Here is a 17,154-nt window from a genome sequence, read left to right as displayed (position 1 = left end):
GCAACAACGCGGGGACGGATGGAGACTACCTCGCCAAGCAGTTTGTGCGTTCGCTGAAAGGAAATGCCTTTGAGTGGTACACGGACCTAGAGCCTGCGTCCATCAACAGCTGGGAGCAATTAGAGCGGGAATTCCTCAACCGCTTCTACAGCACCCGCCGCACTGTGAGCATGCTAGAGCTAACGAGCACAAAGCAGTGGAAGGACGAGCCAGTCATTGACTACATCAACAGATGGCGCACTCTGAGCCTCGACTGTAAAGATAGGCTCTCGGAAACCTCTTCAATCGAGATGTGCATCCAAGGCATGCAATGGGGTTTGCAATACATCCTTCAAGGCATCAAACCACGGACCTTCCAAGAGCTAGCCACCCGCGCCTATGACATGGAGTTGAGCATCGCCCATCATGGGAAGAAAGAACCGATCGCCGACTACAAGAACGACAAAGTTCTTGGGACAAAGGGGGAAAAGGCTGCATGGAAACCCACCAAGGAAGCGATGACGGTCAACACAGCTCCCGTCAAAATATCCACACGAGGCAAGGCGATTCAAACCGAAGCTTTTCATGATCAAGAGATGCGTAGACGCACTTTGAAAGAGCTTGAGGAGAAGACTTATCCATTCCCCGACTCTGATGTGGTTGCCATGCTGGATGACCTGTTGGACAAGAAGGTGATCAGTTTGCCTGAGTGCAGACGGCCGGAAGAGATGAATCGTACCGACAGTCCAAGATACTGTAAATTCCACCGCTTCATCAGTCATCCGACAGAAAAATGTTTCGTGCTGAAAGATCTCATCATGAAGCTGGCTCAGAAAGGAATCATCGAGCTAGATCTTGACGAAGTGGCGAAGTCAAACTATACCACCTTCACTTCTGGCTCTTCCGACTCAAAGTTTTCACCTCAATCGCTGGGGGCATCGTCCAAGACAAGCAAAATTGAAGGATGGACTCAAGTCACTCCTAAGAAATTGCACAAGAAGCATACGTCTCCTCCACAAGTCCGCCAATCGGAAAGGGGGCAAAGCAGCTCTTGTCAACCTTCAAAGCAACGTGAACGTGTTGAAGATGATGAAATTTCGACATATAGATCGTCCATCCCCATCACGATGCGTGATTTCTTGCCCGAAGACTTCTTCAATCACGCGGTCAAAGCTCCTTGTTATGAAAATTGTGAGGAACGCCTCTCCCGGATTGCTTGACAAAATTCACAAATTCTCCTGGCCCGCACGAGTCTAAACTGCATGGCACAAAGCTCCTTGTCCGCACGAGCCTAAACTGTAGGACACACAGCTCCTTGTCCGCACGAGCCTAAACTGTAGGACACACTGCTCCTCGTTCGCACGAGCCTAAACTGCACGAGCCAACGCTCCTGGTCTGCACGAGCATAAAAGGCAACACCAATGCTCCTGGTCTGCACGAGCCTAAAAGGTGACAACCCAACGCTCCTTGCCTGCACGAGCTGAAACTGCAACACGGCACCAAATGCTCCTGGTCTGCACGAGCATAAAAGGCAACACCAATGCTCCTGGTCTGCACGAGCCTAAAAGGCAACAACCCAACGCTCCTTGCCTGCACGAGCTGAAACTGCAACACGGCACCAAATGCTCCTGGTCTGCACGAGCATAAAAGGCAACACCAATGCTCCTGGTCAGCACGAGACCAAGGCGTCGCTCGACGAGCTCAAGCAGCGCGAGGTCACGATCAGGGACAGCTTCGAGATCGCGCTTGGGAAGGTCGAGAAGAGCAAGGAGGCGGCGCTCAAGGTGTTGAAGAGAGGCCGCAGTGACGATGAGTACGAGGAGAGAATTGGCGACAGAATCAACACGTCGGAGTTCGGCGGCGACCGGATTGAGATGGGAGCTACCTGGATCCACGGCATTGGAGGCAGCCCGGTTCATAAAATTGCTCAGGAAATCAACCCTCGAGTAAGCGCATCCGTGGGAGTGCATGGACGGGTCCTCCGACGAGCCCACCACCGTCGCGAAATGTGGGTTGGAGCTGGAACCGGATGTGGTGGACCCCATTTCGTCTCTGTTCAAGAACTTGATGGATTATGCTCAGGGGAAGCAGGTGTTTGATGAAAGTCCAGAGAGAGAGTGCAATGGTGATTTTGAATACAGTAAGCTCGGAGATGACGCTTCCAGGATTTGTGCAAGCAATGACGGTGTTGGGAAGCTCAGTGTCGGCTCTTTCTTAAGGCAAGGCCTTGATACGTATTGGGTTTGAAAAAAAAAAAACCGAGATGAGCAGGTCAGTGGCTATACAAATTGGAGCAGAAAGTTGCTGCAAGAGGCCATCTTTGCAATGCATGAGAACATCCAAAGGACTTATACATCAGCCGGTGATTTGTTAACTCTCGATTACAATGCAGAAAGCGAGTACCGGATGTTTCCCGGCGAAGAAATCATCATTGCTAAAGGGTACTTGAGCATTGTTCAATCTCTAGCCTCTGTACTCCCACCTGGGTTGATCCAATTGGGCAAGAAGGTCAGAAAAATTCAATGGCAGCCGGATAATCGCAAGAACAAGGGCTATGAATCCGACACAAGGCTTGTGAAGCTCCATTTTTCTGATGGGTCAGTTTTGTTAGCTGATCATGTTATTGTTACAGTTTCTTTGGGGGTGCTCAAAGCTTCGATTTGCCAAGATTCTGGTATGTTCAATCCACCTCTGCCTCGTTTCAACACCGAGGCGATTCCGAGGCTTGGATTTGGGGTTGTTAACAAGCTGTTTCTGCAACTGGGTTCTATTCATGCTCCTCCGGCATTTGATGCAATTCCCAGGAACCCAAACGCCGTCCGCTGGGCTCTTCCGCTTTAGCAATGGCTCGATGCTCTTTAAAAGTTGTTTAGGTTGGTGTCCTCGAACAGTCCCACCAAGTACGCCTCTGCCGCCTCCTGGAGCGCCACCACGGCGCTGCTCTGGAACCTCAGATCGGTCGATTTCGGGGCGGTTTGCTTGGTACGGGCCTTCAAGACAAGCTGCAGGGACTTCAAGAGATCACAGCATTGCAGCCACCACCGTTCCGCCGCCTACTCGCATCGACGAGTGCAGCTTCGTCGCCGAGGAGACCAGAAAGATCTTCAAAAGCTTCGATTCCAACGACGATGGCAAGATCTCCGTCAGACAACGTCCTCACGGCCCTCGAACTCAAAGTTAGGACTCTTCCTCCACACCTACCTCCTCCGTCTCTTGCCTCGCAGCTGCCAACGACTTCAACGACCGCCGTCAAACGACTAGCCGGTCGTGAAGCTCGAAGCACCATCTTCTCCGTCCTCCTTGCTTCGCTTCCTGCAAATTCCTCTACCCGTCGCCTAAATTTATACAGAAAAAAATAATAATAAAATATAATATAAAAAAAAAAAAAAAAAAAGAGGTGATGGTGCATCTGGCACCACGTGAAAAAAAAAAAGGGGAATGGTGCGTCTGGCACCATGTGCAGAAAAAGAAAGAAAAAAAAAATATATATATATATATATATTTATTAAAAAAAAAAAAAAAGAGAAAAGAAAAGAAAAGAAAAGAAAATGAAGTTATGATAATGTGGTGTGTATGTACATAATATATGTATGTATACAGCAACAAAAAAAAATGCATCGAGAGAAATAAAGTCCATTTTATTTATTTATTTATTTCTGGAAATTTTACATAAATTTGCATTATGCATACCTTAAAAAAAAAAAAATCAAATCAAATCAAATTTACAAGAGGGGATCTTCAAGGACGATCAGCTGCCGCCTCACCACTCGGCAGAGCTCCAGAAATGAGAGGCGCCGGAGGTTGACTGTTTGAAGCCACACCACTCGGCGGAACTCCAGGAAGAGGAGGCACCAAAGGTTGATCATTTGGAGCTCCATTACGCGGTGCAGCCCTAGAAGACGAAGGCAAATGTTGCTGGAACAAACCCACAAATCTCTGATGATCAAGTAAAATCTGACCATCAGATTCTTGCATCTGGTCAATCTTCCTCTTCATGTTTGTCGCATAGCTATGTGCGAGCTTATGCAACTGTTTATTCTCATGCTTGAGCCCTCTAATCTCCTGTTTGAGACTCATCACTTCCGCCGCCAATGATTCAACTTGACGGGTTCGAGCAAATAGGCGTTGGGCCATATTAGACACAGAACCTGCACACTGCACACTGAGAGCCAGAGAATCCTTAACAGCTAACTCATCAGACCGTTTGGAAAGTAGTCTGTTATCTCTGGGAGTGACAAGGTTTCGGGCCACCACCGCAGCGGTCATATCATTCTTCACCACCGAATCCCCAACGGTAAGAGGACCAGTAGGGGATATGAAGGATGGGCGCCATATATTGTCTGGAGAAGGCGGGACTGCCTCTTCACCAAGATTCAAGTCAAAACGACGATCGGAGGGTCCAGACATTTTCAAAGGTGTTAAAGAAAGAAGAGGTCGGACAAATCGAGATCTTAGAAGTGCAAGAAGGTACAAGCAAAAAATTCAAGTGTGCTTTGAAATGAACTGCTTGCCTCTATAAAAAAATCAGCACTCGACGGGATTTCAGAGATCGAAGAGGCGAGCTCAGAATTCGAAGAGGCCATTCAAAAATCGAAGAGGCAAGCTCAGAAATCGGAGAAGCATCTTGCTTTTCCAGACGTGTCGGCACCCGTCACACGTAAACTCAGCTTTACGGAAATCACGGGTAATTTGTCGAAGCGCCGATCCCAGATATCGAAGTGGCGCCAGTCTTTTTCAGCCGCGTCATCACCTGTCATATGCACACTCAACTTTGCGCAAATCACGGGCAATTTGTCGAAGATTTTCGGTGAAAGAGAAAGCACGTGAAGTTTACTGTTCAATCACGCGTTAGTTGCCGACACGAGTGAAAGAATAGTACCTCTACAGGTATTAAGGGATCTCCTATAACTGTCCACCTTCACCTTCCATAGCAAGGCAGACATACAGAGCATTTCTTCATCTCCAAAAATGCTTTCCCAACGAAACCTCTCGAGTCATTCAGTGTTCCTTATTCCTTGGGGTACCTCTGCAAGCCAATGACTCCAAAGCAAAAGTATCTCATATCACCAGGGTAGAAAGCAAGAGTATCTCATATCATGCACTCTCCCTGTCCTTTTCTTTGTCCTTGTTCTTACCTGCAAAGACAAGGATAAAGAAAGCAATATGCCGGAACCTCCACTCAAACTTGGGTAAGGAACCGACTGCTTGGAACCCTTCCCTGATTGCCTACCTAACACTGCTATCGAGTACTCGCCTCCCACTGCTGCTGTACTTTCAAAGAAGCTGCCATATCTGCTTGGAGGACAGATAAGGCAAGTGAAAATGATACCTTGCAGCATGTGGAGACAAGGTGCAGAAGGAACAAGCAGAGAAGAATGTGGTCTGCACGGTCAACTCAGCAGAAGGAGTTCGAACTGAGGAACTCGAGAAGCTGCCACATCTACCTGAAGAAACAAGCAGAGAAGAATGCAGCACGCACAGTCAACTCAGCAGAAAGAGTCTAAGATGAAGAACTCGAGAAGATGCCGCATCTGCCCGAGGACGGTGAACTCGTTTTGACCCTCAAATTCTTGGGTCGACTTACTAGGCGTTGTGGGCTGCACGTGCCGATTCACCACCCTTGAATCAAATCCTTAAAGACCAAGTCACCAATTGGAAGAGGAGCCCATCAATCTCGAAGATCATACCGTTGACCAAACCACTCAGGTGTGAATTAGAAAGATTGAACAAAGCAACAAGTCGTCACCTTCACCTCGTGCCTGCTTGCCGTGTGTTCGAGTCAGCCTTCAAGAATCAAGCCTCAACGGCCCTTGAAGAAGCTTCCAGCCAAATTCAAAATCAAGCCTCGACGGCCCTGGAAGAAATCACAAGTCCGATTCAAGATTAAGTGTCTACCACCCTTGAATCAAAACCTAGTTCAAGAATAAGCTGTGGAAAATCAACAATTGGAGGAATCCAGAAAATCCTTCAACCCAGTTCAAGATCAAAGCTGTGGAAAGTCAACAAGCGCAACAAAATACGTGTCGATTCACCCACTACCAAAGCCAAAGATCATCTACCACATGAAGCTCCTTGTGGTCCAATTTCAACCTTCAAGATCAAGCCTCGACGGCCCTTGAAGGAATTTCAAATAAAAGTTCAAGAACAAGCCTCAACGGCCCTTGAAGAAATTTCAAACGAAAGTTCAAGAACAAGCCTCAATGGCCCTTGAAGAAATCTCCAGCCCAATTCAAGATTCAAGCCTCGACGGCCCTTGGATCGACATCTACAGTAAGGGACTTCAAAACGCATCTCCTACACGTGACAAGCACATGTATACGACGTGCCTTGAAGTGGGGGCATTTGTAGACATCGAAATTTCGGTAAATAAATGTTGACCGATAAATCAAAGTGTCAACGCTCATGTATTACATAAATTTTACACGTAGCGTGTGACTCAACGAAAATTGAAATGAGTTGGAAAAGTCATCAAATAGGACACGTGTCAACACCTGGCAGAAACGACTTATTTCATCTGGGATATTATATTCAAAATTAGGCCTTGGAAAATTCTATAAATACAAGCCCATTTCATTCATTTTGAGGGGACCTAATTCATATCACACCTTGAAGCTCTGAAGCTCTGAAACTCCGAAGCTTTCAAGCATCCAGGTTCCCGAAGAATCAAGAAAGCCTTCTTCGTTCTTCGTTCATCGTTCTTCCAAGATCAAGCCCCGACGGCCCTTTGGATCAACAATCATCCACCTGCAAGCCCAAGCCTCAACGGCCCTTTGAAGAAAGCATTCATCGTTCATCGTTCATCAACTGTTCATCCTCAAGGATCAAGCCCCAACGGCCCCTTTGGATCGACAACATCAACGAATCCGCTCATCCGCTGTTCATCAAGCCCAAGCCTCGACGGCCCTCGAAGAAAGCGTTCATCGTTCATCACTGTTCTTCGAGATCAAGCCCAAAAGCCCTCGAAGATCCGTTCAAGCCCAAAAGCTCTCGAAGATTCGTTCGTCACTGTTCTTCGAGTTCAAGCCCAAAAGCCCTCGGAAATCCGTTCATCACTGTTCTTCAAGATCAAGCCCAAAAGCCCTTGAAGATCCGTCAATCACCATTCTTCAAGATCAAGCCCAAAAGCCCTTGAAGATCCGTTCATCCTCGTTCATCCAAGATCAAGCCTCGACGACCCTTGGATCAATCACACATCCCACAAATCAACACCTTACGGAGATCGAATCAGAGGATCAAAATAGAGAGAGATTGTAACCCAAAATCATCAAACACCAAATATTTGTTTGTGCGCGTCGTTTCTTGTCTCTTTCGTTTCAGGAATTTTCCGTGTTCACAGTATTATCCATAACTATACCCACCGGATAACGGATTTCCCATCGATTAAAGGTTATATTCATCTTCATTAATACAAAAAATATATTCGCCCAATTAACGAATGATAATTTAGTAAATATTAATTTCGTCATTAAATATTTGATGTATAAAATGATTTAATTAATGGATCTTGTGGAACATAAAAATTAAAGCTAAACATTGATAATGTTGGTTGATATTTGATATCTCGCATAAATACTATTAAATTCTTATAGATTTTGATTCATATCAAAACTTTTTAACTTTGCCACAAAATAAAACTCACACAATGCAATTTTTGTACTATCAAGGTAATAGATTTGGTGAATAATGAAATACATATATATATATATATAAGTATAATTATATTATATATTATTCGGTTCGTATTCGGATACGGATATAGATTGGGGACCCCTGTAACCATATCCAAAACCATAACCGAATAATATTCACGGTTTTTCTCCATACTCAAAATATACCTGAATTTTCATACATAAATCCAATCCATTCGGGCGGTTATCCAGGTTATCGGGTGTAACAGTTAGAATTATTATTCCTATTCGAAATTTTATTATTTCTTATTATTATGATTTTTTTTCAATTTTTTTTAAATCATTATTATGGAAAATAATAGTACCGTTGAATTAAAGTGTGATAATTTGAAGAGGCTTCTAAGATTTGCACACGTGTCCTGACAACCATTGTGGTAGGACTCAAGCAACAGAATATGTCGTGCCACTCTTGGATCTCGGCTTGTGTGGCGCACGCGTCTGGTAAAAACGTCAATGCAAACGTTTGAGCTTGGACTTTAGAATCGATATGACACAAACCATCTCTAACCAAAGAAGGTAAATATAATCTCGTTCAAATTACATCTGCAAGAAATTATTTTTAAACAAACAATGGTACACTATAATCACATCATCTTCAACCAAAATAATTAAACATAATCTCTCAGTAATTTATTCCATTTTCTTTTAACAAACAATATTGTCTACATTACGGAAGAAGGAGTGTGCTTAGCCTCACAATGGGTTAGCAATATTATGGTTCAAATTCATCTTTAACGAGAATCGTACAAAAGATCATTCACTTACAAGTGAAGACAGTGGCGGATCTACAGAGGAACCTGGGAGGTCCCAGGACCCCTCGACGACCCTAAATCGTTGCTAGAAATTTTTCAGGGACCCCTCGTACTCGAACACGAGGTATGTGCAATGTGTTCTGTAATTTATGGGTTTCGTGGTTATGTTATTGCAAAGACGAAAAGAGGAAGAAGATGATTAAATGAGTCTCTCTCATCATTTCATTCTCACCTGACCACCCTCAAACTTTCACATTTAATGTATTTTTTAATTGGTCCAATCACGTTTGGACAGCTAGCATCAAGTTGATCTTTCCAAAAAAGAAAATGGGTTGTTAGTCCCTAGGTGTATTTTTGCTAATTGGTGTGGTTGCCCTCTTTATGCGTCCAGTGCCTCATTTTGCTTTCTACACCCACATATTTAACACACTTATTTGTCTTAAAATTCAATATAAATCAATATGATCTCTAAAAATATTATGTAAATTACTATGAACTTGTAATTATTTGAACTTTTATCTTATACCTTAAATTCACCAAAATACTAAAGGTATATAATAAATTTACTTAAATCCACCTAGTCTGCCTAGACCGAACTCGGAGAAGAAAGAAAATATGACCCTTTTTAAGAATTGGTATATGTTTTGTGTTTGTTTTGTTAAATGTGTAGTTTAGAAATAAAAAAATATGGAGAGATTTTTCAAGCTAAAGTCAATAGCACCATCTATTTGTTCATTGAGAAAGATGGTTGAGTGACAACTTGGTTATTTATATTGAGAAATATCTTTTTTTATGTATTGGTAGTGAAGCTATCATAGAACATTTTCAGACTATGAAATCCTATCGTGGACGCTCAAATTAGGATTTTATAGCTTGTAATGTTGTTTTGCTTATGATTTTTGAATTAAATGTATTATATTTGACTTTTCAATGTTAATTTTGTTTATAAATTTTTTTACCTTTATTAATGGAACCCTCGAATTTAAAATCATGGATCTGCCACTGAGTGGAGATGAGTATCACTGAGCAACCCAGAATGGGTGGGGTATGTTTTGAGTTGATTTTGAATGAAACTTTATAAGGCTAACAACAACCTTCAACCACCTAATAGTGACGTTAGATAACCAAAGAAGCTAAATATAATCTTGTTCAAAATTACACCTACAAGAAATTGTTTTTTAGCAAACAATGTAATGCTATAATCACATCATCTTCAACCAAAATAATTAAACATAATCTCTCAGTAATTTATTCCATTTTCTTTTAACAGACAATATTGTCTACATTAAGGGGGGAGAGTATGCTTAGCCTCACAATGAGTTAGCAATAATATGGTTCAAATTCATCTTTGACGAGAATCGTACGAAAGATCATTTCTTATAAGTGGAGATTAATATAGTAACCTAGAATGGGTGGGGTATGTTTTGAGTTGGATTTTGAATCAAACTTTATAAGGCTAACAACAACATTCAACTACCTACTAGCGCCGTCAGAGTTTGCTTTGTTGGTCCAGATATTTTTGGTAAGGTAATGAGCAGTTGAGTTTGCAAGGTTCGACCCTACAGCATGTCAGAAGCGAAGGTCCCAAGCATTTACGGGCTTCTGAATTGCAATTTGCACTGCACTGCACGTCAAATTGAACGTTGAAAGGCACTGGTACCCGCCTGGACAAATTGAAGGGCACATGGTCAAATTGAAGGACACTGGACCACTGGTACCCGCGTGGACAATGGACTCGCATGTCGCATCCATTTCATTGTTTATGGTATCAAATAACCTCACTGGTTACATTTTAATTACGTAACTCTCCCTCTCTCCCTCTCCTGAGTGCTTACTTAAGGGCAGTGAGTTTTCACAGTGGTCTCAGTTGAACTGAAGCATCGATTTCTTTGTTGGCTGAAGCACATGGACTCTGCGCTTGTTGGGTCCTTCTCCAAAGCATCTTTGGGTATTGTGATATCAGTTTTACAGAAAATATTCATTTCTTTCTCTGGCTTTCTCTTGTTCTTGATTTATTAAGGTCTCTGATTATGTCTTTATTTGTTTATTTCCTCTGAAATTAGTAACTGTTTCAGATGCTTCAAATGCTGGTTTTTGTTTTTTTTTTTTAATTTTTTTAATTTTTTATTCTATTTTGTGGTATTGTAGGTACTTATTATCTGGGAAAATCTTTGTCTGTTCAAAGATTCCTTCTTTTTAGTCTTTAGAATCAGCAGACTGAAATAATTTACAATTATTCGGCTGGGTTTTCTTAAATTTAAAATTTTTCTTCTTTACTTTTTGTTGTTATTTCAAGATGTGACTAGGTTGAGTTGACTCTACCTTTGCTTGTACCATTTATGGAATTGAATTTGGTATTTTAGGGCAGATTTGATAACCATTTCGTTTAAACTTTTTAGTTTTTATTTTCCTTTTGCTAGAGATAGAGATGGTATATGAGCGAAATGAGGAATGGGGAAGGAAAAATGAAGGAGCTCATATGAAAACAGAAGCTCAAAAATAAAAAGAACTTAACAATTCTTTTCAGCTTTTGGTTTTTAGTTTTCACTTTTTCTTGTCATTTTCCTTCCTTCACCTTTTTTGGTTCCTCCTTTCTCCCACATTCTTTTATACTATCTATAGAACAAAAAGTGAAAACCGACAACAAAAAAAAACGAAATGGTTATTAAACGGGCACTCATTGTTTAGTTGTGAGTTTATTCCTGCTAATTGGACTGCTTAATGTGAATTCTGATGCATTATAAAAATTCATAGGTGGGAACATTTGGAGAAGGGATAATCTCCACAAGAACTGCTTTTCAGGTATGACTGGTCCCATCACGACGTCTGATTCTCCCTTTTGACTTTCGAGCAATAAAAATTTCGTATTGTGATTCCATGTATGCTGTATACAAACATATGCTGGATATGAGCATAGTATTTAATTTAAGCTTAGTGTGATTGCTGTTTAAATACTGATAGTACTATTTCAAGACATTATAGTCATCAATGTTTGTAGCTAACCATGCAGCGTTGCTGAATCTGCACATTGAGATCTGTAAGAGAGCTTTCTTTACTGTTTTATTCACTTTCCATTGTATGTGTTTGGGCTTCTTAGTCTTTATATCTTAGTTGGGATTACACATGGTGGAAGTTTTTAACAGCAAGGTAGTGATGGATGTTTTTATTCAAAGAATTAGCTCAAAGTGTACTGGCTTACATCTCAAGTTCCAAGATAACAACTCATTAGTTTAGGATTCTGATTTATAATGTGGATAAGAAGCGTACTGTAATTCACAGTGGGCCTACTGATTCATGTTTTCTTATATGAAAGAATTTTTGTCTCACAAAATCTATTAATCAAAATAACAAATACAACAACAACAAAGTCTTATCCCACTAAATGGGGTCGGCTATATGAATCCTAGAATGCCATTGCGCTCTATTTTGTGCCATGTCTTCCGTTAGATCCAACATCCAAGTAGTCCAAGCCTTTTCTTAAAGTCTCTGTCCAGGTCTTCCTAGGTCTTGCTCTACCCTTTTGGCCCTGAGCGTCTGTCTCGTAATCATATCTTCTAACCGGAGTGTCTGTAGGTCTTCTAACTGGAGCGTCTATAGGTCTCGTAATCACATCTTCTAACCGGAGCATCTGTTAATCAGAATATTGTGCATTATTTGATATGGCGCTTCACTTAGCAATGTATTGTGCAATCTACTCTTATTATTAGCTTATCGAAATTTAAGAAACGGTAAGACAGTAAGCTTCAAATTCTCATTTGATATTAAAACTGATGTATGATTTGCCTTTCTCAATATTGAAACTTACTGGAACCCGGATCTTTGTTCTTATAGGTTCATATGTAGCAGTCAGAGTTTCAAGGTGCAGAGCATGGGATATCCTAGAAAGTTACTGTGGTGTTGGATCTCAGCAACATCTTTTTCAGCGAAATACCGGAGGCACTAAGGAAAAGTCTAAATTCTACAGGGGGCATGATAAAAAGTTCTTGGTGAATGCTACTGCAGGCAACCCTCTTGAATCTGAACCTGAAGCCTATAATCCGAAAAGCATATGGAACTCTATCAAAAATGCCATAGATGCTTTTTACAGGTTTTCAAGGCCGCACACAGTTATAGGCACAGTTAAGTTTGGGACAGAATCATCATCACCAATCTTGACATTGTCCAATTTAGCTTTTTGATATATAACTCCACTAATATGTGCTTGAGATTAGTTAGGATCATTACTGTTATTTTATTGTCCTTTCCTTTACTTTTTCAAATCGATTTAGAGAGACCTGACCTATTTTTTTCTCTAAACAGGCATTGAGCATAATTTCAGTTTCTCTCCTTGCAGTCAAGAATCTGTCAGATTTGTCTCCATTATTTTTCACAGGGGTGCTGGAGGTGATGCCTCTAATAGATGTTGATAATCTTAAATGATTACATGGGTACAGTTGTCATTGCTATTCTTACATGCTTCGTTGTTTTATTTTCAGGCTGTAGTTGCTGCTTTCTTTATGAATATTTACATTGTTGGGTTGAATCAGTTGTCTGACATCGATATAGACAAGGTAGGTTTTGTGAGTTTACTGGTAGAATTGCAATGATTGGGGAATAAGAATTGTAAATTATGTCGCCTTTTTGAATCTTAAGGGGGCATTCCATTAGGATGGTTCTACATGTAGAATTCCAGGATAGGTTCTTTTATCTAGAGTTATCAAGCTGCCTACTAAGCCATTATTTCAAGCTTCCCTCACTACACTCACGGATGTTCAAACGTTACCAATTACCAAGTTGTGCTCAATTTATTAAGCGCCACTTTGGATTATTTGGCTTATATTCTTGGAAGTCATGAACAAAAAGATTATTTACTGGAGCATATGTGAATTGTCTAATTGTATACTTGTATTTTATGGTATGTTGCAGGTTAACAAGCCTTATCTTCCGTTGGCATCTGGGGAATATTCAGTTGGAACCGGCATCATGATTGTGACATCTTTTCTAATTATGGTATCAAAGGCAATGTTTGGATTAGAAAAAATTAAAACTAAAAACTGAAGACCATTTAAAATTGTTATTAGATTTTATTTTGAAAGCCACTATATTATCCTTCTTCCTTTATGCTTTGCATCTCTCGTCTTTCATCTTCTTCATCACCTGCTCTTTAATCACAAAGAAAATAAGATTACCAAATGGGCCCGTAATGTGATTCCCTAACTTTTGCTTGCAAACTGCCTCCTGTTCTTCACTAGAAATTTAGTTATTATGGTTAAAATTGTTAAGGATTCGAGTGCTCTCGATAGTGTTTTTATTTCTTATTCCTCTAACTATTTGTGTAGCCAGCATTGTCATTGTTTCCATGCAAGAAATAAACTTCATCGGATTTTTCAGACATCTGAATACTACCAAATTACTAGTACCTTAATATACATGCAAAATCAGAATTAAGACATCAAGCGTAATCATATTGTGACTGAAAAACATTCTGACCGTAACCATTCTTTTCTACAGAGCTTTTGGCTTGGATGGGTTGTTGGTTCATGGCCATTGTTTTGGGCCCTTTTCGTCAGTTTTGTACTTGGAACTGCTTATTCAATCAATGTGAGTTGGCTTTTGCTCATGTGTAATCTTATTGACGTTCCTTAAATATCTATATGAGGAAAGCTTATGTCACTCGTGATAACCAATTTGATGAATGAAATTTAGTTTAAGAGTGTTTTTATTCCATAGTATATGGAAGGCTGGACTTTAGTATCTAAAATTTTTCCATGTAAATCTAGCGATTGTACTAAAGCATAAGTCAGAACCCGTCTTTTATAATCGCAGTTGCCACTATTGAGATGGAAGAGGTCTGCTGTGGTTGCTGCAATGTGTATCCTAGCTGTTCGGGCAGTGATAGTCCAACTTGCTTTTTTCCTGCACATGCAGGTTTGTTATTTTCTATTAGGAAATCAATTAATACCTTCCCATTGTTTCATTCTCTCAGAAAATACTTGATTTACACAATATATTTTCCACATTGAGCGGCATTTGCTATTATAATTTCAACCTATAACATCATCGAAAGATATCTGTCACTTGAGCAATGGTTGCCAGTGTCCGATGAAATGCTTGTAGGACAAACATATCTGCGCGTGCACACACATAAGACGGTTGCAAGGGCAATTGTTTGGATAAAGTAGTTAGTATAATAATTGATTGCTCTCAACAGATACTGTTAACGGATCATCTCTGTCATGTAGTTGGATGCTCTTTCAGTGGTTGAGTTCTAATTTATCTAATGATTTCCAGATGCATGTGTACAAAAGACCAGCTGCCTTCTCGAGGCCACTAATCTTTGCAACTGCATTTATGAGCTTCTTCTCAGTTGTTATAGCATTATTTAAGGTAAAACCTTTTCTTTTGTTCATTTCAAGTAGAACACGAGTAGATTTATGCATTTGCTATTATTTCACTTCGTGAAGTTATGATAAAAAAAAAAAAATGATGATCGATTTTATTCACACCGTGGAATCATGTAGGACATACCTGATATTGATGGAGATAAAATATTCGGCATCCGGTCTTTTACAGTACGCATGGGACAAAAGCGGGTAGCCTTTTAAGTTTTAATACACGCATATATACAGTTTCACTGATATACATGTATTCGTACATCTGTAAAGTATTCGGACTTTTATGGTGGTAAGCGAGCATATATAGTTTTGATCCTAATTATCTTTGGGCAGGTCTTTTGGATTTGTATTTCGCTACTTGAAATGGCTTATGGTGTTGCCGTTTTATTGGGAGCATCATCGGGCTTCATGTTGAGCAAATGCGTCACGGTAATGTTTCAGTTTTCTAAATTTAAAGAGAACAGTAGTGAGCGTTACCAATCTTCACTTATTCTAGGTTACCGAATGGCACAATTTCTCCTTTCTCTATAATTTTTGAATTATACGCGTTTAACTCTGAAGAACGTATAAATGCAGTGGAAAGCATGAATTTAATGATTTATTTTCAGTTGGTACTTTTCTGCCTTCACATGCCGTTCGCTATTATGAAATAGTTGGTAATGTTGTGAAGTTTAGGTGTCCACGTAAAGGGTTCTTAAAATTCTACCGATCGCTCTTTAACTCTAAATTTCTGATTCTAACTCATTGCCTTCCTTTTCAAATGCAAACATATGAAGTGTTAAACTGTCATATGAGGCCACTTCAGTTTGTATTGTATGCATGTGAATTAGTTTTTCATGTGTTTGGTTTTACATGAGAACAAGCGGTGCTCCTATATTCTCAAGAGAAGTTAATAATATTTTGGGGAACCTTAAGTGCGTTTTCATAATCCCATCTTTCTATTGAGTTTTGTGCATCTATAACCTCTTTGTTCAGATACTGGAAACTGAAGAATGCGCCAAGAACGCAGATATTGATTTATTCTGTATTTGCATTGTTTTAGGTTTTGGGACATACAATTTTGGCTTTGGTACTGTGGAACAGAGCCAAATCTGTCGATCTCAACAGCAAAGCTGCAATCACATCCTTTTACATGTTTATATGGAAGGTAAATGCTTGCTACTGCTACTTGAATGCAATTGCAGTGGAATAGAGTATGTCAAAAACCAAAGGTGACCCTAATTTGCCTCATCAGTTTTGCTGTTAACATCTTACAAACATTCCACACGCTAATTCAAGCCCTCATACTGCTGTTTCAAGTATTGCTTGTTGGATGCTTTATCTTTATCGAGGGCTCGAATTTTGTTCAGGCACAACAAATGCCTATATTCTTGGAGATGAGAAAATCCCTCAAAAACTCTAAGAACCATTGGTTTGTGCGGTCTGGAAGTTGGACTCCGTCTGGAGACTCCAACCTAAGACCGATTTCCAGCTTTACTTGTTTCAACGTGCCATTTGCTAGCGTTGATTTTATGGATTGTACACAACTTGTTTGTGATTTCATTTTGGTATGTTTAAATTCCAATGTGGCATACTTTTTATTCATTTCTTTCTTTTTTCTTCTTGCAGCTTTTCTACGCTGAGTATCTACTTATACCGCTTGTTAGATGACGATGCAACTTATGTCAAAGTAAAGGTTGCTTTCGGAATCTTAGGGGGTAACAATCGAACGCTGTTGCTGGGTTATTCAACGTACATTGTACTCTCCGATATTTCCTTGGTACATTATTTCACCGTCCCGGCCTGGTTTCCGGGGAAAAGCTGGAAAGTTTGAGGCGTAAGACCTTTGCATATCGATTGAAATTGAAGTTTAAGCAAATATTATGAATATTTGGTTGAAATTGAAGTTTAAGCAAGTATAATGAACATTGAAATCTCAATGAATCCGTTCGTTTATGAAATCTAATGTTGGAGTTCTAAACCTAATCTAAGTTCATGCACGTGTTCTTCATTCATTTTTGCATGATCACAAGTACATTGATTAATCACGATCATGTGGATTAGTTTAATATGATTAAACGGAATTCAATGTTCCACTAATTATGCATGTTAATATGATTTTTTATGCTTGTGTCATCCCGTCACGCTTTTGCATATATGTACTAAAATAGTTCACAACCCAACAAGATAGAGTCAGACAACGAAGATCCTAACCATCGTAAAAAGTTGCAAAAGAATCGTAGCCCAATTAGAGAAATGTCATTTCAAGGTTCATTGTTTTAAGGGAACTTTAACGAAAAGCTCTTGGTACTGTTCACTTTTAACGAAAAACCACATTTTAACACTAAAAAGTCAATCTTGGTACTATTCACTTTATCATTT

At 40.2% G+C, this 17,154-nt stretch overlaps 1 protein-coding gene and 1 pseudogene across 3 annotated transcripts; both read left to right on the top strand.

Annotated features, from left to right (window-relative positions):
- The first annotated feature begins 1,601 nt into the window (after positions 1-1,601).
- LOC103423625 (probable polyamine oxidase 5) lies at positions 1,602-3,368 on the top strand (annotated as a pseudogene).
- A 6,629-nt stretch (positions 3,369-9,997) lies between these two features.
- LOC103453843 (homogentisate phytyltransferase 1, chloroplastic-like) lies at positions 9,998-16,733 on the top strand. Of its 3 annotated transcripts, none has more exons than XM_070814934.1 (14): positions 9,998-10,184; positions 10,278-10,367; positions 11,174-11,221; positions 12,251-12,537; positions 12,719-12,802; positions 12,895-12,969; positions 13,325-13,408; positions 13,910-13,999; positions 14,225-14,326; positions 14,690-14,785; positions 14,920-14,991; positions 15,127-15,222; positions 15,836-15,940; positions 16,402-16,733. In XM_070814934.1, exons 2-14 carry the CDS (start codon positions 10,325-10,327, stop codon positions 16,441-16,443), a joined length of 1,224 nt encoding a protein of 407 aa, XP_070671035.1. In that variant the 5' UTR covers positions 9,998-10,184; positions 10,278-10,324; the 3' UTR covers positions 16,444-16,733.
- Positions 16,734-17,154: the final 421 nt, after the last annotated feature.

This window comes from Malus domestica, chromosome 16 (assembly GCF_042453785.1).
Source record: "Malus domestica chromosome 16, GDT2T_hap1".
Taxonomy (NCBI): Eukaryota; Viridiplantae; Streptophyta; class Magnoliopsida; order Rosales; family Rosaceae; genus Malus; species Malus domestica.
Note: the sequence above shows the minus strand (reverse complement) of the source record. Positions and strands in the feature narration are given on the sequence as shown.